Below are 25654 nucleotides of genomic sequence, written 5' to 3' on the forward strand. Positions count from 1 at the left end.
GCAGCACAGCATGGCATCACACCCTTGGTTGCTGTTCCCGGGTGCAGGGTTTTTCTGGGTTTGTGACGTAACGGACCCAGAAACTCGCTGTAGTCCCAGAATTTTAAAAGATGATATCAGAAGATATTTTGTACATTTCCTACCGTAAATATATAAAAAATGTATTGTCATCAGTAATATGCATTTGCTAAGTACTTCATTTGGACAACTTTAAAGGCATTTTTCTCAATATTTAGATTTCTTTGCACCTTCAGATTCCAGATTTTCAAATAGTTATATCTCAGCCAAATATTGTCAGATCCTAACAAACCATACATCTATGGAAAGCTTATTTAAATCTCAATTTTAAAAAAAATTACCCTTATGACTGGGTCAAGGCTCACATATTATAAATATTTATATGTATTAACATGTATATGTATTGTATGTATAATCATGTTTATATAAAATAAAAACAAAAATATAAATAAATTGTCTTATATAAACTGATCATATATTTTGCTGGTTTGTATAGGAATTCCAGTCTTGTAATATCCTCCCTTGCCCGGATCTAAAGAAGACCACTCCCTGGACCCCATGGACACCGGTGAATATCTCAGATAATGGCGGGCACTATGAGCAGCGGTTCAGATACACCTGTAAGGCGAGAGTAACGGAGCCCAGTCTGCTGGAAGTAGGGAGACAGCGGATTGAGATGAGGTACTGCTCCAGCGACGGTTCCACGGGCTGCTCCACAGATGGTGAGATCTCATTCTGTCTCTCTTGCCTGCAATTCTTCATTTGTCACTCAGCTTTTTCCTTTTCTCTGCTCTCATCTTGCTTTTTCCCTGTATCTTTGATGAAGTGAGCCCATTGTGACTCTGAGGCAAGCCATTTGATCTATTTGTCCATCAGTGGAAAGACAACATGATGTACTTTAATTCTTCTCTCTTTCTTTCACTCTCTCTCTCTATCTCTCTCTCTTTCTCTTGTCTATGTGGGTTCATCGGTTTTTGGAGTGTCGTTTCACCCAACACAAGTGCTCTTGGCTGGATTCTGCCTCGGAGAGACACGAGGAACATGCTAATGAAGTCAAATCAGTGAATGTGATTTCTTTCAGTGGTCGGGGGTCTTCCTCTCTGGCAAAGTGCAACACTTGCACTTAATTTAATTTATTTACCTCCTTGCATTAGGTTTCACATCTGCGAACTAGCTGCGGTTTCTAAACAAGCTGTCAACTGAGTAATTATGGGAATCAAAGTGGTGCCGAGATATTAGACAGATATGTAGTGGAAACAGTAACGTATGTTTATGAGTGATGTTTATAGACACTCATATGCTGCAGTCAAGCTCTGATCTTCAAAAGACATTCACTAAGAGATACCACACACAAAGCTCTTTTTAGGCTATTTTTCTTAGATTTTTCATCTCACTAATATCCATTTCGTTTTATGAGCGAGTCAGAGCCATATAAGGACCAGCACAGAAACATTTAATTTGCCAGTTTGTGGAAATCTTTTGTTGCTTTTAAATGCAGCTTTTCCTTTTGAAAGCTAAAATACCGGAAATCAACCCCATATGTTAATTATGTGTTAAGTTGTGTCTATATATATATATATATATATATATATATATATATATATATATATATATACATATATACTTTATTAAGGAAGGATGCATTAATTTGATCAAAAATACATTTATAATGTTACAAAACATAATTCAAGTAAAATATGTAGTCTATGCTGTATATATATTCTTGTGTGTAGAGTTGCATACACACACACATACTGTATATATACGTACATAAATATACTGTACACACATACATTTAATGTTACAAAGTTTTTAATTTCTAATAAATGCTGTACTTTTGAACTTATTTTGAACTCTGTTCATCTAAGAATCCTGAAACAGTCTACATGGATATTTATAAGAATTATGTAACACAACATTTTAACTCTGATAGTCATATAAAATGTTTCTTGAGCAGCAGATCAGCATATTCAAAGAATTTCTGAAGGATCATGTGACACTGATGACTGGACTAATGGCTATTAAAACTATGCTAATGTCAAAATATTACTAATTTTACAACATTTTTATTCAATTAAATCCAGTCTTGGTGAGCATAAGATAATTACGTTCATTATACATATGTGCATATAAAGACACACACAGCCATTTTTAGAGGTGTTAACATCATCTGCAAAGTTAGTTTTAATATTTATCTTTAGTATTCCTGGCGATCTGTATTTCTCTTACACACCAGACTCTCATGTGCTGCATCAGTATTTTTCACAAATATTAAGTGCCCAACATACACATGAATAATTTCTGCATTTAAACCATAATTTAACTTAAAGCACCCAGCTACACTGCTGCATGCCCCGCTATGACAGATGTTTCTTCTAAGGGCTTTTGGACAGTTGTTAATGTGCTGCATATCGTACAGAGGAGGCCTAGACCTATAATCACCTTCACACTAAAGATGTGTGTTGATGTCAGTGAAGCCACAAGGGAAGATGAGTTTAAAATGAATGGGCTGCCACTTGGCCAAGATTTAGCCTCACGTCTCGGCTGGCCCATATCGATTTGAATCCTTAAGCCATGCCTGTGTGAAAAAGAGGGTGATAAAACACAGCGTCTTATTGCACAGAGTTCATGTGGAACAATCTCAAGTGGAGGAATGACTGTATGTGGTTACATCAAGGGTTCTAAACTAGAATATTGTCAACACAATATTCGTGTTGATTAGACACTCAATGGTACTCGATGACTTAGAATTAGATTAGCTGGTAAGCTAATACCAATCTTTGAAGCATACTATGTTTTATGTTAAAATCGTCTCTTTTCATTTTGTAAAAAGTATTTATAAAAGCACTAAGGCATTCAGTTTTCTGCAGATGAACTGAATGAGCAGGTCTCTGGAAGTCACCTTGGCATTGTCAAGTAGAAGTCACGTGTTTGTTGCTATTTTGTCAAGGCTTTGAGGTCTGACATTTTCAGATTGGAAATGCATTTGATGTCAGTTTTTGTGTGAGGCAAATATGAATCGGCTTTGTGCAGATAAGGTTCCTTGATTTCTCTGCTGTCTTTTTAAGAGAAAATTAAAGAAATTATCAGTGTCCGCACCAGCTGCCGTTATTCACACACTGATTCAGTGAGCTGCAGTCTGTTTACTTAATTATTATAAGTAGATTAACCTAAATAAAAATATAAAACATTGTCAGATAAGAACATCACTTTCTTTGATAAACTGCTGCCTGTGTGACTAAACCTTGATGATCATCAGTTAATTTACGTGTTAAAATTCTGTCCTATGAGATTAGGATTGCAATCATATAGTCGTCTGATATATTTTCAGCAGTGCTCAAGTTAACATGCAGACAGAGTTCTTGGCATTTGCTTTAAAACAGTTTACACTGTAAAAAAAAAAAAAAGCAAATTAAAGACAGTCCAACAATAGAACATCTCGAGACCCCTGCATTGTGTGCTGTTTTGCTCCATCTAGCTGTTGTTGAACATTTTAAACAAGAATGTCTCTAATATGCCGGGATCTCTAATATCGGGATCATATGAACCTCAGACCAGCCTAATTATTATTAATTAGTTACTATGTTATCAGTTGTTCAGGCAACCCACTGATTAGTCAATCCAGTAGTTGGGCAGTTTATACATTAAGAAGTACAAACTGTGAAAATGAGGGTTAAAAATTTGCAATTTCATGAGCTATAGTTACTGAGAGGGCGATAACGATTTTTTTAGTGCACAAAAAAGGCTCTGTAGCAATACAGCACCATTTTTCTTTTAGTGCAAGTGTTTAATGCTTAACCTTCAGTACAATAAAAATCAATACATGCACCATTATATCTATTTGTTTGCTGGAGTAATGGCAGTGGCTAAAGTGAAAATGCTGCCAACAGTCAAGCTACTTATCTTAAAACCTTGAGATTCTTTGCAGCATAAGCCAGAGGCCGTAGCTGATAATGGCCCAGGTTTGTAATTTGGCTATGAATGATACCTTCATTTGTCTCAGAAACAATAGCACATCATTTTAGCGTGTGAGTTTCACACTATTTTCTCATCTAAATATCGTGCTGCACGGACAGCTCCATCTCTGTCTTTCTCTTTTTTTCTTTCTTTCCTCCTCCTTTTCTCTGAGAAGCAGCTGATATCTCCAAGGCTATTTACTGTCGGTTCCCCACAGATCTGCCATCAGTTAGAATCCCACTCAATGTCAGATTCTGCAGACCTTAGGATCTCAGCTGGCAAATTTCTCTGTGGTGCATTACACACACATGTCCTTGGATACAAAATAGAAAATCTCACTCTCAGTGATTCTGGTCTCAACTTTATACAGTCAGGCCCAAAAGTCTGAAAACATCTGAAAATCTGGGATTAAAAATCTAATTTAAAACTGAACCTAAACTAAATGCAAACTTGAAACTTTTGTGGTTCATGCATCTCGAGTGCTGCTTTTATTTAAGAAAAACAGACTTAAACCAGTTCAGTTTTTCTTTCAAATTGTTATGATAATGTGTCATTATATTTTGTTATTTTGTTATATTTTGTGTCATTATAATTTGTATTTTATATATATATATATATGTATATTTATTTATTTATTTATTTATTGCCAGTTACAAATAATATAAATGTGAAATAATTAATTAATAAAAAGTATTAAAATAGTTTTAATATTAGAAAAATATCATTTGTAATTCTTTAGAAAACTATTAAATTATAATTGCAATGTCAATTTCTCATTTAAAAGCTATTATAATTCATTCAGTAGTTACAAATCATGTAATGTTTTATTTATATTCTGTTAAATTAGATTGAATAATTTCATATTAATGTAATTTCTAAAGCTTTTAAATTATATTCAATCATGAATGTATGTATTATGAATAATAATGTACGAATAAGTGTATTATTTAATTGTTATTATTATTTTATTCAATATTTACAAATTATTATAATTTCTTAACTAAATTAAAATGAAAAAATTACAAATTAAAAGAAAATGTTTGATAATTACAATATAATAATAACTTATGATTTAAAAACTGTTAAATTATATTCATTAGTTACAAAAAATGTAATTTATTCTTAAAATTTTTAATAACATTACTAAAATATATAATTTTTTACTTTAAAATACTAATTAATATAATTCTTGATTCTAAAATACTTAAAATTATATTAAATAAAAACTATGAAATAGAATAGGGATGCACAATATTATCTGAATTTTATCTTAGTCTTAAAAACTAACCAAAGTAAAAAATCTATAATATAGTATAATATATAACACCAGGAGAGACTTCCAAACAAAAGGAAATATATCTGTATCAGCCAAAATAAGTTGAAAAATATTGGCATATCAGATATTGGTAAAAATCCGATACTATACCTAAAATAGAATAGAAATTAAAGCTGCAAGCAGTGATGAACGGGCCCTCGCACCCGCAAAGGCCTTTAGATTTAACTGACCAAGTTTGGTGTTGATCTGAATAAATCTCTAGGAGGAGTTCGTTAGTACAACCCCTGAAAATGGCAAAAACAACACCAATTTTGCAGAGAAAATTCCAAATAACCGACTTCCTGTTGGGATTTGGATTTCGTACCTAGAGACTTTTTTGTAGGTATTGAAGTGTCACATGTGTGTACCGATTTTTGTACATGTATGTGAAACGTAGCTCGAGGCGCACTCCGTTGAAAGTGTATAGGTGGCGCTATCGAGCCATTTTGCCACACCCGATGGACTATTGGCCTTCAGATCTGTTCAGGCCAGGACTCTTATCACACATGTGAAGTTTGGGGAAGATCGGACATTTTATGCATGAGTTATAACATATTTTATTCCCATGGCGAGACATCAAACTTTGTCACGGTGCCATGGACACGCCTTTTAACGAAAACTCAAGATCTTCACAACTTAACATCGCACAGGCCTTTAGATTAGACTGACCACAAAAAAGACATTGATGTCATAAAATTTCTAGGAGTAGTTTGTCGCAGTGTAAAATATGTCACTTCCTGTTGCCAATAGGTGGCGCTATGATTATTACTGAATATGGGTATGTCAATCTGTTCAGGTTCAGAGTCTTATCAAACATGTGAAGGTTGGGGCAGATTGGACATTGTATGTCTGAGTTATCGCAACTTCATTTTTCATGGCGAATCATCGAAATTCGCCAGGCCGCCACGGACACGCTCTTCAACGAAAACTCAAGATCTTCACAATTTAACATCGCAAAGGCCTTTAGATTAGGCATACCAAATTTGGTGTTGATCTGAATAAATCTCTAGGAGGAGTTCGTTGAAATACAATGCATGGAAATGACAAAAATTACACAAGATTTGCTCATAATATTAAAAATAACCGACTTCCTTTTGGGTTTAGAATTTTGCTCCAAGAGTCTTTTTTGTAGGTATTGGTGTGTTACATGTGTGTGCCAATTTTCGTGCATGTACGTTGATTTTTTTTACTATAGGTGGCGCTGTCGAGCCATTTTGCCACACCCTATTCTGAATCCTATATCAGACGTAAATTTTCACCAGGTTTTACGCGTGTGCAAAGTATTATGACTTTTTGAGCATGTTTAACCCCTCAAAAATGCGATTCATTTTGGAGAAGAAGAAGCGGAATAATAATAATAAACAGAGCAGGGTCCTCGCACCTCTGTGCTCGGGCCCTTTTTAAAACAAAGAGAAGCATTTTTACCAGGGGTCTTAGACTTTTGGACTCTTTTGGTGTTTATGAGCACCCCACACTGTTCAATTGACCATTTGTGTTTCTTGTGATGCTAGAACGCTTGTAATTGCAGAGGCGTTAACCACCCACTACGAAAACCCATCAGGGAGTCCCACAATTGCCCACCCCGTAAATTTTAATAAGCGCATGTGACCACCAGACAGTTTATGACAGCTCTGGGGAATTGCATAAAAGCCACACACTTAATCCACATGAGCTATTCATTTTCTTGATTGTGCAGGATATAATGCCACCCATCTCACTCGACAGATGTATCCCTGATCCTATTGTCTAACAAATCATAGAAACTGGGTCAGCAAAGTTCAGAGCTTTGCCTTTTTTAAAGTATTTAATTGCAATCGGTCTTCTTCACTATTCATGGGATCTTAACAACCAGCAAGCACAGCAAAGTCGAAATCCAATTCCATAATATGACTTCACTTTCTTAAAAATCAATATAGTCAGTCATTTCTTGGTTAAAGTCACTGAATGCAGCACGGTTTGTTTACCTGCCGGTCTAGCATGCACTGACACCTTTGTACCCTTGCCATTAGCCATCAGAGCTGGGCCCCCTGCTTTGATGTGTGAGTAGATTATGAAGTAGACTATTACCTTTGAGAGGGCTGTGTGCTCTGGACTGGTGCTGGAGAGATTATAGGTCCACCCATGTAGCGCCATCACCTGCTCAGAATGGATAAATGGCTGTGGCTCACAGGGACAGTTCAGTAATTGTTTTTTTGTTTTATAATAGATTGAAAATTTTTTTTAAATATTAATAATATATTAAATACTGAAATGAAAACCCTGTCGGGGTTTATTTAAGAGCATCAGATTCTCATGATTCTATTTGACCCAGTCTTGTGTGTGTTTATTCTTGTTTTAGGAGACTTGCTGCGTTCTGGACGGATCACTGGATTGACCGTAAATGGAGGCTGGTCTGTCTGGGGCCCTTGGAGCCAATGTAGTCAGGACTGTAGCTCAGGTATCCGAAACCGCAAACGCACCTGCTCCAACCCCAAACCCAAATATGGAGGAATCACCTGCCTCGGTCCTGCCCAAGAGTTCCAGGAGTGCAATACTACGCCATGTCCAGGTTAGACTCCTCATACATCAATATTTTCAAACTTTTTCTATTCATAGTTTTGTGATTAAACCTCTTCTCCAGACACGGATTTCTCCACTTTTTGCCCCAGTCTGAAATTAAATTGTATATATAAATATAGTTTATTTGAATTGATAACTAGAAAGTTTTTCATGTAAAAACAGTAATAAATAATAATAAATAAATGGGGTTAGTAAGATTTTAGCTATTTTAAAAAGATGTATATTTTGCCCACCATAGCTGCATTTATTTGATAAAAAAACTAAAATAAAAGTAGGTAATAAAAGTAGGGCTGTTTTTCTATGTAAATGCATTGTAAAGTTTCATTTATTTTTGTGCTATCAAATCTATATTATCATAAACCTTCAGAATGATCCTTCAGAAATTATTCTAATATACTGATTTGATGCGGATTTTGATACAAACATTTCTTATTATTATCAATGTTGAAAACAGTTGTGCTGCTTAATATTTTTGTGGAAAACTTTTTTTTTTGAAGATTTGATTAGTAGAATAAGTAACATCATAAAGTTGTTACTGATACATTTGTAAATTCAATGCATCCTTACAGAATAAAAAGTATTAATTTCTGTAAAAAAAATACTTTAAACAAAAATTATCACTTACACAGACTGATCCAGTTGCATGAAATTAAATGATTTTATTTCAAATTCAAATATTATATATTTAAATTGATAACTTTATATTTTATTCATTATATATGTAAAGACATTTAATCAAACCCAGCTTGTGATTACATTTTATAAAGATGTTAAAATAAGTTCTCAAACTAGAATTAGGAGGACAGAAAGATGCTGCTTGTTTGTGTACCAGTTACATTGCAGTTTAGTTTAGTGGAAAATCTTCTGATAGAGGTTAACATGATCTCCAGTCAAGCACAAGCACTTACTTGAAAAGGAACAGAAAATAAGAGGTACACCCATATACTGAGTTTACTTTGAAAACTCTCATACAACACAAATATAATGCAGACTTCTCTCTTCAGATGTTTCTATGTTTTGTGGAGACAATCATTAAAAACTGTCCTCTCTCAATTTGTTACTGGTGTGCAGGGAATAAAGAAGAATTCCAGACATCAACATGCGATAAAAAAAAAAAGACAAGCCAATTTTGTGTGTTTTTTTAATGCTAGATCAAGTTCTTTTAACCCCTTAACTGTCACTCACGTTTTTGAAGATAGACTTGAATGTGCATGATACTAACCTAAATTTTTATAATTCATGACTGTGTAGCCGCACTGGGTTGTACATTATAATTAACTCAAATGATACATAGGGAATTTTAATAATTAATCAGGAATATGATTAATATATATATATATCTCATATGACAGTTACATTAAAATTATTGAAGATGAAAAATAGGTCAATTGTATATATAAATAACTCATTACAAGGCACTGTAATTTACTCATTAATGTCAATATTCCATTCTTCATATCAATTATAGCGATATCTCTTACTGTAAATTACCGCAAATCAAACAGTGGTTTGTCCAGCAAACAGCCGTAAGATTAACTTATCAACTTTCAATAAAGTTATCACTTCTTATAATTCAAGGAAAAATATTTTCTGGCCATGAAAACATTATCCTATCATTATGAAACTTCGGTTACTAAAAAGTAAAGAACTTGTAGCTAAAGATCAGACATTTCATTGACTCGTGATGTGAGCGCTTAGAGGCAATCATGAATATATATTGGTTTTTAATAATTTAACTAATAATACATCAAACTACAAATCACACAGAGTAAATACGCGTACAACAATACAGACAGTAAACCCTGTACAAGACATAACGGAATCCAAATGAGGGAGAGAGAGAGAGAGAGAGGGAGAGAGGCAAGAGAATTAGGCGTGATCACAGAATTACGCGCTCAGTTATGCAAACTCACAGACGGTAACCCTTGAAAGACAACAGCAAATCAAATCACCTTGAAAAGGTTATAGACAAACTTTAAGCAGCATTTAAATCTCCATAAAGAATGATACTTGCATGTGCTCACTTTGTGACTCTCCAGACCAGCGTGCGTGTGAGCGTGGTCCTTTGTAGCTAGACGTGTTCTTTCGTGTCTTCCGGGGCTGCTGCAGAATCTCACAATATTTGAAAGGTCCAACAAACGTAATGATTCGTCTTCCTCGTGTAGAGAGGAACTTAGTAAGTAAAAGAAATGAAAACAATGGAGATGAAAGCTACGGCGGTGAAAACTCCCGAAGGAGCCATGAGAACGGCTGTTCTTCAGCCGTCGTGCTGAGATCAATGCCGATAGAAGAGCGGACCAAGAGCGCGAAGAAGGACAAGCGGGGTAAGAGAGGGAGGAACTTCCTGGGTCAGTTCTTATGGCTTGACTGGTTCACGCCTCTGTTTGCGTGAACAACCAATGAACGTCCGCGATCTGAAGCGGGAAAAACGTTCCTTTGTCTCTGGGGAAACACCCTCTCTAATAAGTTATGGCTTATCAGATTTCAGCAGTGATATTCTAGCAAGTTTGTAATTCCTGATTAATACATTTTTCATTAATTTTACATTCATATGCAGAATTACACACATTTAAAGTTTGATTAACACATGATAAAACTGCAGATACTCCAATTTATATGCGGAAACATCTACTGCACAAAAAGGCAATACTCAATACATTTAGAATACATTGAGAAAATAAAAGGGTACTATTCTCTTTTCTAAGAGTTAGCTTTCCTGTCCTGTTTTTTAGGTCATAAAGTTTTACGACCTGGTCAAGGGGGTAGGGTTACAACTCATGATTCTATTTGAGAACATTAAAATTAGGAGAAACATTTCCAATTTACAAGTCAGCAATTTATAATCCTCACATAACAGGATTAACCACTTTATGCAACACACCATATATATTCAAAATACATATTATTAAGGACTTACATAAAGAGCGTAAATTGTGTGTGTGTGCTTATGTGTGTGTCTGTGTGTGTGTGTTGTGGAATGGGTTTTGTTTCTCCTTTGAGGATGCTCACGTGACTGTGGAATTTCTCGTCCAGTGTCGTAAATAATTTAATTCCAGCCAGGCCGGCGCCAGGCCAGGCATTTAGTTTAGAGAGAGTTGGGTTTATATGCCTGAATTCAAAATCTACAAGCTTTGGGTTTGCATTGTTTTAGATTGAACGAACCATGATTCATTAGTTCAGAACCCATGAACTGCATATTCGTTACAAGTGAAAACGTTTTGTAACATGATATTGATGTACCATTTACATATTAATGCAATGTCTGATTTTAAAATGGGTTTTAAAGGATGAATTTTGAAGTTTTCAGTTGATATATAACTGCTGATGATTTCTAAAATGTGATAGAGAAAAAGGCAACAAAGAAGTTCCTACATAATTTTTAACAAAAAACATTGGTAAAATATATATTTGGGAGTCTTAGACCTTTCCAACGATATATAGTTTGTCAAGATTAGATTAGATTGTAATATAGTGAAGTAAACCTAGGCGTCCCACATTCGGGACGGGGTGACAGTTAAGGGGTTAATTGAACTGCAATTTTAGGATCAGAATACGATACCTCATTATCCATGCCAGCTGAACTCACTTCATCTCTCCACCCCTTTCATGCACCTGCTCTGGAAAAACAGTAGTTTCCACTAACTTCCTTTACAATTCGTCTTTAACCTCTTGCTTTTTCGCTGTTCTAGAAACAGACATATTATAGAAGTCAGCTATTAACAACAAGTCACTTTTCCTACACCGATTAAATTCCTCAAGCGTTGGAGATAGTATGGATTTTGATTAGGTTTACACTATCTCACCAATATATGGATCTCCTCCCCCCTTAAGGAATTCAAAGGCAATCAAACAAAGAGATCAGTAACTAACCCCTTTGAATATTGACAACCACAAACGAACGGCATCATCTATGGGTGAACAAGTGACCATGTCGACGCCATCCTAATTTGCCTGCTTAAAGCAAAGTTATAAATTGTTGTGACGAGCCCCCAATTCTGTTACGATCTCCCCTGTCTATGGTAGAGGAGAAGGAACAGATGAAAAAAAAAAAAGATTTCCAAATAAATTAAACCAATTGAACGTCTTCAGAGCCCCTGGCTTCTGTCCCAGCACTGATTCAACACCCAGACCATAAGTTAAACAAAAATCAAGATTAATAGAACATAAGAAACAGAGACATCTACATGGAAGCAAATTAAGTTCAGGAGGGGGTAAAGGCCAAAATAACAAACAAAGTCTAAATACTTTAGGAACCTAAATAACCCAAACACAAAATAACGATGCAAACCAAAAGACAATACTAAACCTACCTCCCTGACTACCCATAAACAGGAGAAAAGAATATATAAAAATAAAATGGCACCCACTTCCCTACAGCTTCTTTAAATCATAAAGTACTTGGAAAATAAATAAAACAGGAAAACAACTAGCCCTGCACTCAGGGATTCAATAACAAGAGTCCTACAACAATCAGTCACCAAAAAGAAACCACACGTCTGCAACAGGGACTCTTCACAAGAGAGACAGAGGGAAAATCTCCCGTCCCTCCTGCACTGGAGAACTAGCTGGCTTTTATGGTTAGGAGAATAGTCACAAGAGCGAATCAGAAGAGGCTGACACTTAGGAGCATTGATTAACAAAAGGTGTTGCTTCTTAACCTGGCGAAAGAGCAGAAACAAGAGAGAGATAAGTAGTAGGATACAGGATGATCTACACCAGCAGCATCCTCCTGCATCAGCACCGCTCCTGCCCCCTAGCACAGGCGTCGACCTGGAACTTGAAAGATAGATCAAAATTTGGTGCAGAGAGAACTGGGGCATTACAGAGAATCTCTTTAGCAGCTAGAAATGCACATTCACACAGCTCCTAGAGGTACTGAGAAGATCTGTCAAGGGAGACACAATACATGCAAAATTCCTACAAAACCCTCTGTAATAACCAGTCATTCCCAGGAATCTGCGTAACTGACGTTTGTTAATAGGAGTGGGGAATTCCAACATGGCAGTTACCTTAGCCTCAATTGGTCGCACTTGTCCTTGACCAACCTTCTTGCCAAGATAGGTTACAACTGCTTTTGCAAATTCACATTTGGCCAAATTCACAGTAAGCAAAGCTTTTTCCAAGCACTGGAAAACATACTCAAGGGACTGTAGATGTTCTTGCCACCCATCCGAATAGATGACAATATCATCCAGATATGCTGCACAGTGGGGAACGTTAGCCAGTACCTTATGCATCAACCTCTGGAATGTCGCAGGTGCGTTTCGCATCCCAAAAGCGAGAACAGAGTACTGTAAAAAGTTATCTGGAGTCATAAAAGCAGAAATTTCTGAAGCTCGGGGTGTTAAAAGAACTAGCCAATAGCCTTTCAAAAGATCAAGCTTCGTAACATACTTAGCCGATCCAACTCTGTCTACACAGTCTTCTAAACGGGGCAAGGGAAAAGAATCTGGCTTAGTGATACTATCCACCTTCCAGTAATCTGTACAAAAGCGACAAGTCGAATGTGGTTTTGGGACTAATAAGCAAGGTGAACTCCAGGGACTTTCACTAGGCTTTGCAAGACCATTCTGGAGCAAATACTGGACTTCAGCCCTCATAATCTCACGCTTAGCAGGATTAACTCTATACGAGAACTGCTTTGTTGGCGGATTCTCACCAACATCAATGTCATGAACAAGTACATTCGTTTGACTTGGAACATAAGAGAATAAAAGTAGGATACTCTTGGATTAATTTACCCACTTCACCACGTTGTTGAACAGGAAGATAAGACAAATAAGTGTCTAGATCAGACAGAATGGCGGAGTTTTGCAAATGTCCACCTGAAAACGTCGCCTCACATCCAAACAATCCATCATTTTCAGGACTGTAAACAGGGGGCAAAACAGCAGACATGACAGGTACAACTTTCAAGTCAGTAGCTTCACCTCCATCCCTTAGAATGTAGGGCTTCATCATATTGATATGACAGACTCTAGTTTGCCTCCTACGATAAGGGGTGCAAATTACATTGTCAGTATCACTCAGTTTTTTGTCAACTGTGTAAGGACCAGAGAATTTAGCTTGTAAAGCTGACCCAGGCACAGGTAACAAGACCAGAACCTTAGCACCAATTTCAAAGTGGCGTGCAACACTCTTTTTATCAAAATGTGCAATAATTTTGGACTGCACTGGAAATAGAGGAGTTTTTGCAGTTTCACAAGCTTTATGAAGTCTCTCACGAAAGGAACTCACATACTCCAGAACCGATGTGGGTGAGGATTGTGTAGACAGTAAATGCTCTTTAAGCAATTTTAGTGGGCCTCGAACAGTATGACCAAATACTAATTCCACAGGACTAAACCCGGTTGACTCTTGTATGGTCTCTCTTACTGCAAACATTAAGAGAGGCAGACCTTCCACCCAGTTTTTCTCAGTTTCCACACAATAAGTTCGAAGCATGGTTTTTAGAGTTTGATGAAAGCGCTCAAGCGCTCCTTGAGACTCAGGATGATATGCAGACGATAAACGATGACAAACACCCAACTCTTTTGCTACCTGCTGGAACACTCTGGAAGTAAAATTAGTTCCCCGGTCAGTCTGAATAAGTCTAGGTAGGCCAAAAACGGAACAAAACTTCACTAGCTCCTTCACTATAACATTTGCTTTTAGTGAGCGCAAGGGAATCGTGTCAGCATATCGAGTGGCTGCACACATAATTGTTAGAACATACTGATGTCCTGATTTAGACCTGGCCCAACACAGTCAATTATCAGACGCTCGAACGTTTCACTTATAACCGGAATAGGTTGCAAAGGAGCCACAGGAACTACATGATTGGGTTTCCCAGCTACTTGACAAGAGTGACATGAGCGGCAAAACTGAGATAAACTAGATTTCAAACCTGGCCAAAAAAAGTGCTTGCCATTTCTTTTGTACGTCTTGGTTATGCCAAGATGTCCAGAAAGGAAATGCTCATGAGCAAGTCTTAAAACTTGAGACCGATAACTTGAAGGTAGAACAATTTGATACATAGAGTTCCAGTCAGCCTCACCTACCAATGAAGGTGTCCATCTACGCATCAATACTTCACCCTACCAAAAATAAGACACACTAATTTTTGGAGTTGTACTCAAATCCACAGCAAGTTCTCTGCAGCTACTTAGAGAGGGGTCAGATCTCTGAGCAGCAGCTAACTGTTGTTTTCCTATACAAAGAGGAAGATCGGTTGAATTAGAAAAATCATTGGACTCCCTCCGGCCTTCAGATTCAACTGATAGTTCACATTGTATCGAGTCAGAGGAGTCTTGAAACAAACTAGATAAATCCACCACATCCTCATATTTTCTTGCCTGTGTCCCCTGTCACTACACATGCTGGAAAAACAGATGGAAACTTGAATGCTAAACCAAACTGATCCAGCTCAGGGTTAGTAGAAACGACTGGGAAAGGGAAGACTCTTCCACCCGCCAGATCATTACCGATGATAAGACTTACACCCTCTACTGGTAACTGTTCACGAACACCAAGTTTAACCAGCCCTGAAACTAAATCGGAGACAAGGTAAACATTATGTAGCTGCACCTTAACACAGCCTAGCTCCATTCCACGAATCAATACATCAGTACCAGTGTAGGTCTGCTCAGAAAACTGCAACACATTCTCTAAAATAAACGATTTGGGTGCAACAGTGTCACGGAGCATGAGAACAGGTTTTTTTCTCCCCACTGCCCAGAAGAGAAACAAGACCATTTATAAGAAAAGGTTTGTATGCGTCGATCTCTGAACACGAACCAGCTCGTTCTGATAAGGCCACTGAATGAGCAAGTGCCACATTTTTAGGTTTAGTCCCAGCCGATTTTTGCTTCCAGGCCTTGCATTCTGAAATGAGATGGTTTGGATCCAAACAGTAAGAACAAACTCTCCGTTCTTCAGACCCTTTTGGCTTATGAGAGAAGTCTGACTTCGAGCGGAACACTCTACTCGTTTCTCTACGAGACTCATTAACTACCAACAGCACAATTTTGGACTGACGCACAGAGGGAAATACCGTTCGGTGTGTAAGAACAAACTCGTCAGCAATCACTGCAGCATTTGCGAGCGTTGTTACCTTCTGCTCATTTATATGCATTACAATGTTTTCTGCTATACAAGTATTGAAATCCTCCAATAAAAGAAGCTCCTCAAGTTGGTCAAATGTCTCAGTCCTACTAGCAGCACACCACTTATCAAAAAGAACCTTTTTCTCTCAAGCAAACTCCACAAATGTTTGTTTAGCTGCTTTGGAATGTTTTCTGAATCTCTGACGGTAGGCCTCTGGTACGAGCTCATAAGCTCTTAGTATGGCCGGCTTTAGAACATCATAATCAAGAGCTTGTCCTACAGGTAATGCAGAACAAACCTCCTGAGCTTTGCCTACCAAATTACATTGGAGAAGCAACACCCACATGTCTTTTGGCCAATTCAACTTTTCTGCCACTCGCTCAAACGTAGTAAAATAGGAATCAACCTCAGCTTCACGAAACTGTGGTACCAATTTTACATACTTACTGATATCAAAAACAGTATGTACAGAACCTGAATGGTCAGCAGAAGGCTGCCAGGAATGAGGTGAAGGACTAGGCTGGCTACTTAATGCCTGAAGTTCAACTTCTAATTTACGGAGTTTTATATCGCGATTGGATTCAATTTCGAGAGCTCTAATCCGCAGCAATTGAGTCTCATGTTCTTGTTTTTTTAATGCTAGATCAAGTTCTTTTAATTGAACGGCAATTTTAGGATCAGAATACGATACCTCATTATCCATGCCAGCTGAACTCCCTTCATCAGCAGCCGGCTCCATCTCTCCACCCCTTTCATGCACCTGCTCTGGAAAAACAGTGGTTTCCACTAACTTCCTATACAATTCGTCTTTAACCTCTTGATTTTTCGCTGTTCTAGAAACAGACATATTATAGAAGTCAGCTATTATCAACAGGTCACTTTTCCCTACACCGATTAAATTCCTCAAGCGTTGGAGATAGTATGGATTTTGATTTACACTATCTCACCAATATATGGATCTCCTCCCCCCTTAAGGAATTCAAAGGTAACCAAACAAAGAGATCAGTAACTAACCCCTTTGAATATTTAAAACCAACCACAAACGAACGCCATCATCTATGGGTGAACAAGTGACACCATCCTAATTTGCCTGCTTAAAGCAAAGTTATGAATTGTTGTGACGAGCCCCCAATTCTGTTATGATCTCCCCTGTCTAGGGTAGAGGAGAAGGAACGGATGAAAAGAAAAAAAAGATTTCCAAATAAATTAAACAAATTGAACGTCTTCAGAGCCCATGTCTTCTGTCCCAGCACTGATTCAACACCCAGACCATAAGTTAAACAAAAATAAAGATTTATTAATAGAACATAAGAAAAAGAGACATCTACATGGAAGCCAATTAAATTCAGGAGGGGGTAAAAGCCAAAACAAACAAAAATAAGTCTAAATACTTTAGGAACCTAAATAACCTAAACACAAAATAACGATGCAAACCAAAAGACAATACTAAACCTACCTCCCTGACTACCCATAAACAGGAGAAAAGAATATATTAAAATAAATGGCACCCACCTCCCTACAGCTTCCTTAAATCATAAAGTACTTGGAAAATAAATAAAACATGAAAACAACTAGCCCTGCACTCAGGGATTCAATAACAAGAGTCATACAACAATCAGTCACCAAAAGGAAACCACACGTCTGCAACAGACGACAGGGACTCTTCACAAGAGAGACAGAGGGAAAATCTCCCGTCCCTCCTGCAATGGAGAACTAGCTTGCTTTTATGGTTAGGAGAACAGTCACAAGAGCGTATCAGCAGAGGCTGACACTTAGGAGCATTGATTAACAACAGGTGTTGCTTCTAAACCATGGCGAAAGAGCAGAAACAAGAGAGAGATACAACAGGCACACTCAAGATACGTACAATTACATAACAGTGCGTTTTTTTCCCAATGGATGACAGTCAACCTTGTTTTAAGTTGCGAGGACCTCAATCTGCCGGTGGAAATGGAGAGAAATCTCTGTGGCATCGTTGTGTGTAATCACATTTCAAGTTAATTACACCGGCAGTGACGGAAAAGCAAGATTCAGTCATTAAAAGGCTTGTGACAATGGTGTACACCCTAAAGTTAAAGGAGGGGAAAGCTCTCTAATTAAATGAGCGCTCATTGTTATGTGTGCTGGAAATATGCTATCTAAATGGAAATGTGCATCTTGGGTTTTTATGATACGCAACGGTGAACAAGGCACAATCAGGCAAGGTGGAATTTGTTTTGCAATCATAATTAATCAATAGCCTGTTTTAGGAGATGAATGTCGCCCGAAACCATCAAAGCAGGGCGTACTGTAGTTTATAGCTCTTTATGATATGCTGGAAAGCTAATTGCTCCTCAGTCTTAATTTTACAGCAGCTGTTTTCTAACAGGAAATCACATATTTCCTGTAAAGTGACAGTAGCAAGACCAGCAGGACTTCTTCATTAACAAAGACCTCCAGAGCTTTTAAGACCTGATAAGACTTCTTGATGTTTTTCTCTGTAGGAGTAATTGGCAACAGATTAGGAATCGCAGCGCAAATTTTATAAAAACAGCGGATGACAGATTGTACAGCAAACTATGTGAGCTCACTGTTGATCAGTAACTGTGCTCTGTGCTTCACTAAGTTAATTCAGTCCTTGTCTACTTCCAATGAAACGTCTTAGTAGCACTTAGATTCGATTGCTCCTTTGTACAGACGACGACAGAATAATACAGATGACTTTCATCAAGCGTATCCCAGCAGGAAGCTTGGAAAAGAACACATCAAATTGCTCTACTCCTCCATAAGCATCTCTGAACCAGAGCTTGTCTGTGACCAATATTCTCACTGTGTCCTTTATTGGTTCTTTCTTGCCCAGCTGAATCTTTATACAAAGTTAGACCTTTGATATGCATTATTTTGTTTTGAGAGAGGCAGACGAGTGTTAGTGCTGGAGAGGCTCTGAAACTAATGAATCTTTTCTTGTTGCAGGCCACAAGGGTGAAATGAAATGATTAGTCACGCAGGGGCAGACATGAGCTGATTTGTCTTTTTTTTTTAATTTAGGGAAGTTATAACAGATGATAAACTGCAATATTTGGTTTACTTACGTCTTTTATATGAAAGTCACTTGTTCTTTTTTTTCTCAACCAATGTGAACTACAGTCAACAACACATATAGTTATAAAAGCTTTACTAGCAACTATCCTGTTGTATCCTGAGCTGTGACTTCAAAGGCAAAGGGCGAGAAAAAGTACATTTGGGATTTCCGAAACAAAATTGGAACAAAACTTTTACACTGCTAGATTGAAATACACGGGAAATTTGGTGTAGGATTTACTTTGAAGCAGTTTTCACAGAGATTGCTAGTACATAACAAATAAACAGCAAGTTTTTTTAATTAAATGTGAAATTTTGAAATAGAAAGACTGAAATATTTTTTATAGGGTCTCGCATACATATGTTGCGCGATATCAGATTTACACTACACCATTATCGTGGCTAAAAGAACTCACAATTATATTATAGCAATATATATAGCATTTTTAAGTGGAAAAAAATCATCATTACAGAGCCCCTAAACCTTAGCGAAAATAAAAAATAAACAGATTTTTGCACGATAAACTGTTCATGAGAAACTGTTGCACATTTGACACTTTTCACATGCGTGCACGTTACAATGTCTGATTTGTGTAAAGAATAACCTATTTCCTTGTCCATCACTGCAATTTTACTGTAAAGAAAACAAGAGGATGGATTCACATGACTTAAGACCTGTTAGATCAAAAATTGGCTTTTCTACCTATATCACAGCCCTTATGTCAGATTTAAAGCATTCTGAGACAGCCATGAAATTGGTCTTGAAATGGGCTAATGGCACAATCCTGTGTGGCAGGTCCACAAAGCCAAGTTCAATGGTCCAGTGTACTTATAATATCATAACGGCCATATGTCCGCTTTAACGCATCCTCTGTGACGGCAGAGAGACCTGGCTCTGAAATGAGCTGAATGGCACAATATGGCTATGTGTTTTGAGCTTCAATTTAGCATTTTTGTTAGAGCAGTTCATGGAGTATGAGGCTGAATCCAGCTCCTTGTTCATTTGTCATTTACTGAAGTGCCTATATATAACAAGAAGGTTTGTCCATATATAGTTCTCGTCACAAAAAGAGCTATTAGAACCAAATGAAGAAACGTCCCAGGTTACGTATGTAACCATGGTTCCCTGAATGGAACGAGACGCTGCGTTTGAAAACGCTATGGGAATGCCCTTCAGCATGACCAGCTCTGAATAATATGTGAAATCAGTCTCATAAATGGGCTTGACGTCATACGCGGGTGACGTAGCGACCAGGAAGCTATAAAAAAGAGACGGGCACCGTTTAATGCGGTGTACCCCACTCTTCCCCAGAGGGGCCTGCCCTCCGAGGTTCTTAGCCACAGCATCAGGACTCTCAAAGCTGAAGTCTCCTATTAAACCACTTGAAGCCTTCAGCCTGGGATCACCACTCTGACTCTAGACTCTGCGGAGCACGAGAAACGATACTCCCAGAAAGAGGAGCTGGAACACGATAGGTTGGGGCTGCTCCGCCCAGCAGCCCCTGCTGACCGCCTCAACCTCCTCAGAGGAAGAGAGGTAAACAAGTGCTATTATTTCAATTTTATATCCCATGAGCTCCTGTATATCTGATTTTTTAAAGTGAGATAAATGTCATTATATTCCTCCGAATTAAATGCCATCAAACAATCAGACAAGCATACACGGTCTAGCATGGTAAGATTCATATCAATAATAAAAAATTATATATTTAACTTCTCGTAGTTAGATAAATGACTCATTTAATTCCTCATTATTAAATGGAGCCAAACAACCAAACGAGTAAACATGGTCTGGTGTGGTAAGATTCATATATAAAAAATTATATCTTCTCATAGTCAGATAAATGCTTCATTTAATTACTCATAATTAAATGGATCCAAACAACCAAATGAGTAAACACGGCCTAGTCTGGTAAAATTCACATCAAAACTGAAAATGATTTAATACACGTGTTGCCTCGACAGCGCGCGAGCTTAATGCTGCTCGCTATAATATTTAGGCTTGTGTAACTGACGCTTGTGAAACTGATGTATATGCAACTGATGCTTGTGCAACGGATGTTTATGCAACTGATGCTTGTGCAACTGATGTTTGTGCAACCAAGCTCATTGACGCCATCCGTGTCAATCTCCTCGGAAAGCGAAACCCGCGAGCACAGCCACCGCTCTGCCTCTGCAAAAAGCGTGACCGGCACCGCGAGAAACACTAGTGAAGGCTCCCTCCTCAAAGAGAGCCTTCTGAAAGTGAAACAAAACCGTAACTCACAAAACAAATTAGCGACTGACACACACACACAGAGCTTCGCTGAATGACAAAAAGCTGACGCTCGTTCCACCTCACATGCTTTTATAGCTTCCTGGTCGCTACGTCACCCGCCTATGACGTCACGCCCATTCATGAGACTGATTTAACATATTATTCAGAGCTGGTCAAGCTGAAGGGCGTTCCCATAGCGTTTTCGGACGCAGCTCGAGCTCCTGAAGGGGAACTCAGCATTTCTCCACAATCTGCAAAGATGCATTAAATCTGACAATGTGGTTTATTAATGAAGGATATTTTGATTTTGTGCTATATGAAAGTTTAACACATTTGCTGTACCTATACATATGTTCTAACAGGCACTTAAAGTTTTATTTGGGAAAATATATATTTACCAATCGAAGAATTTGAGCACTTTTTATTGTACCAATCACATCTAGACCTCAAAATGCATTTTAATTGTCAGAATCAGAATCAGAAAGAGCTTTATTGCCAAGTGTGTTTACACACACAAGGAAATAGTTGTGGTGACAGGAGCTTCCAGTAGAGAAAGTACAGACATAGTGCAGGCATACATATAATTTAAGTTGATAAAATGAAATATAACAAATAATAATAGACAATAAATAAATAAATTATAATAGCAATATGTTAATTCAAATATAGAGAAAATAGACATAATTATGAATGTGCAGATGTGCTATTTTACAGAAGAAAAGTTTTGAGAAGTTATGTACAGTCCTGAGATGTTACGTATTGTTCAGGTGTAATATAGAGGGAACAAGCTGTTCTTATGCCTAATGATATATCTGTCGTAATGCAAGAACAGAAACAGTGTCTTTGTATTGAAGGCCACATTTAAATTAAATCTCGGTTAATTCATGCACATCCATGCTCTAGTTTTCTTCACTGTTAAATGGCAGAAGTGATGCAAATGGAACTGTAACACATGAGCTTGCAAAAAGTTTTTATAATTTGTAATATAATTTTTTTAATATGTGTTACATAATGTATACCATTTAACAAAGTTTTTTTTTTATAGTAGCAAATATACGGTACACTATACAGTAATCAGTATGCTAATATTAAATACTAAACACTAATGCTAATGTAAAATGAGACTCAGTATGGTTGTTTTCCTTTAATTAGTGCCAGGACAGTCATAGTGTTTTGTGAGATGTTCTCTGTTCCCCCAGTTGTCGGGGGTGATGACCCTGAGCTTTGCACTCGCTGAAGAGGGGAGGGAGTGAATTGATGGTTCGTTTAGCCTCATTAATTAGAACAGGGGTCAGAGTGAGAGCGCGAGGGAGAAAAAGAGCTGTAGAGCAGACTGTGTGAACAGCCTCTCTCCTCATCCACCCCCTGATTCCCAGCAGATTTAGCATTTGGATTTAACTGGTTTTGACATCAAATGATTTAATTGTAGTGATCATATTAGAGGTGAGTGATGTCATTCATTCAAATGATATGCATATTTATATTTTTCTCTTAAAGTCTACCTATAATCAGTATTTCATGATCAAATACAGTTTAACCCTGCTGAAAACCAGCAGACAAGACCAGCTAAAACCAGCTGTTTTTTTTAGCAGAGGATTTCTTTAGTTTGTGTTTCTTCGTTTTGTCACTTTGATCTTATCAGAGGTACTGTCATTAATTCATATTGTGATACAAGAGGAAAAAATGTCCTGGATCTGTTTCAATGAAATGGAGCATATTCACTTTTTATTTTATTTCAAGATCAAATCCAGTCATAACTGCGGTCTCTCAGACTGTTCAGCAGAAAAGTGTCCAAAACACCTCTAATAATAAACCAATAGACCAGATAAACCCAACTTTGGCTGATTGTAACTTTTTTTTCAATAGACAAAAGAACCGTGTTCTTTCAAGAGTTGTATATGTAAATGAGCTATGCTATGATTGGCCAAGCTCTCACAGCTCCACCAGAATTATGAATATTGAATAGGCTTTGATATCTAGATCATTGTAGTTCTGATTTTAAGAATGTGATGCCTTCTGAATTACCTCTTTTTGCAAATCATTTGTGTTATGAGGCTATTGTATGTGTTCATATTAAAATTAACTCTCTTATTTTTATTATTTTATGTATTTTAAATCATGTTTTCTATGATAAATCCCATTTAAATTTAATGAGGAAAAAACATGTTTTTCTGAATGATCCCTCTTTGCTGTGCAACAGTGTGAGAAGTGTAGAGAAAAAATATCATAAAACACATTTGCCTTTATCGATATTAACTTTTGTTACACATTTAGGGTTGCAATCACATTAAAAAATATTCCGAAAAATATTTTCACTATTTACTGAAGTAGTGTACAATGCTAGTCCCAAAATTATCCATGACACAAGCGCAGCAGTAATTTGAGTGTCCTCTTTTCCTTATCTTTCAGTGGATGGGAGCTGGTCGTGCTGGTCACCTTGGTCTAAATGCTCAGTGACATGCGGGGGAGGCCACTACATGCGCACACGCACCTGTAACAACCCTCCACCTGCCTACGGAGGTGATATCTGCCTGGGTTTGCATACTGAAGAGGCCCTCTGCAACATCCAACCCTGCCCTGGTACACACACAGACTTTATCACATGCATGACCTCAGCCTATGTGAACACTCACACCTTTAATCCGACAGGAAATTGAATGGCTTTTTTCAGATAGCAAGCCTTTGTCTTGTACCTGCTTTTCTTTCATCATGTCTCGCGTATAAAGCGGCCCGTGGGGGAATGAAAGCAGAGGAAATCAAAATGTCACACTTCATAGAAAAGCAAATGGTGAAGCCAAGCTTGCGATATGAAGATGATATGCATAAGTCTACAGCAGGGAGTGCAAGAGAGGAGGGCAAGATAAGGCGATTGATGACTGACTCAAACCTCGCACATTGATCCACGGAAAGGTGAATGTGAGAAGAGAGCTTGTATTCAAATGTCAGTCCATCCATTAGCCAGAACTGTAGTGAGGTTACTTTCATTAGCTGCGTTCAGGTCTATCTGTCACACCATTCATTACACGAGCGCGTGTGTAGCTGTACAGTGCAGCGGGGAGACAGAAGACGGGGTAAGCAAGGGGAATGCTAATCAGAAGACCCTGGTTGGAAGTTTCCCTAAACTGGATCCCAACCTTTGTAGGTTCCCTTGTACAGTCTAGTTTAAATTAGCTTGGAGGCCAAATAGATAATCTGTTCACTCATCAATAAAACCACAATTTCAAGCCTTTCTTGCTGGAAAATAAATCTAATCTGCCATGAAGGTCCAGTTTCCTTGTCTTAAAGCCCTGATATACTTCAGGCTATTCGAAAAATGAACTGACATGATATGGTGATAAACACCTTCTGTGGCGATTATGTAAAGAGTGGGTGTGAATGCGGAGCTCTGCCTTCTTTCATGGAAAACTTATTCTGAGTTTTCTTCTGTAAAGGATGTCAAGGTAAGATGCAAGGAAAAACATGGAGATCTGGGCCCGTATTCATAAAGAATCTTAATGCAAAAAGTAGCTCCTAGTGACAAAATTCTAAGAAAATTCTTAGAAATGTGGGCGTTTACTCTTAAAATTAAAGAAAAAATCCTAGTAAAGAAAAAAGTAATTTAGAAAGCATCTTAACCCTTAAAAGAGGTCTTAAGGTCAAACTTGTTAGGAGCACAGACGAGGACTTTTAAGAGGCTTAAGAGTTTCTTTAACAGAGGAGAAAATGGCAGAAAGACGAAGAGGCAGAAGAAATGTGTTGCAGACAATGGATGACAGTGAGTTAATAAGACGCTATAGATTAGATCGTGCAGGGATCATGTTTGTGACTGATCTTATTAGAGACGTGCTAACATCTCCGACACAGCGCCGAAATGCCATAGCGCCAGAAATTAAAGTAATCACTACATTACGATATTTGGCAACTGGGAAAATACAACAGTGATGATTTGGGTCTGTCACAACCTTCTGTAGGCAGAGTGATCACACAAACAATTACAGCACTTTCAGAACATCTTATTGTGTCGCAGTTCATTTCGTTTCCACTGGACATTCCCACCTTGCAGGCTCAAAAAACTGCATTTGTGAATATAGCAGGCTTATAGGTGCGCACAAGCAGGGGGAATGAACCGTTAATAGTTTGTGCTATACGCTCCCATGTCTGCTTCTTGTCCCTTGCTGTGAAACCCGGCCTGAATTTTCCTTTAAGAATGGCCTTGTGTTCATCCACTAACTGGGCTTACAGTAAACGCTGTTCCTCTGTCCAGTTTGGCTTTCTTGCCCTTCTTGGTTTTGATTCCATGTTTGATACATTAAAACCAACATTCAAACGGCCACTTAAATAGGACAGCAATCACTGTAATTGGAAAGAGTGGAACAGTTTTTATCATTCTAAGCAAATCAAATACCTTATAGGAAATTAAAAGC

The 25654-nt window shown here is 37.7% G+C and overlaps 1 protein-coding gene across 4 annotated transcripts in view; it reads left to right on the plus strand.

Moving 5' to 3' along the window:
* The window catches only part of LOC132123776 (semaphorin-5A-like), a 183344-nt gene that overhangs the window by 149882 nt on the left and 7808 nt on the right, over positions 1–25654 (plus strand). For all 4 annotated transcript variants that reach the window (XM_059534408.1, XM_059534407.1, XM_059534410.1 and 1 more), the window contains 3 exons: positions 515–740; positions 7629–7838; positions 23661–23831. In XM_059534408.1, coding sequence (XP_059390391.1) covers positions 515–740; positions 7629–7838; positions 23661–23831 — 607 coding nt within the window. The remainder of the gene's footprint in view (positions 1–514; positions 741–7628; positions 7839–23660; positions 23832–25654) is intronic.

Source organism: Carassius carassius, chromosome 42 (genome assembly GCF_963082965.1).
Source record: "Carassius carassius chromosome 42, fCarCar2.1, whole genome shotgun sequence".
Taxonomy (NCBI): Eukaryota; Metazoa; Chordata; class Actinopteri; order Cypriniformes; family Cyprinidae; genus Carassius; species Carassius carassius.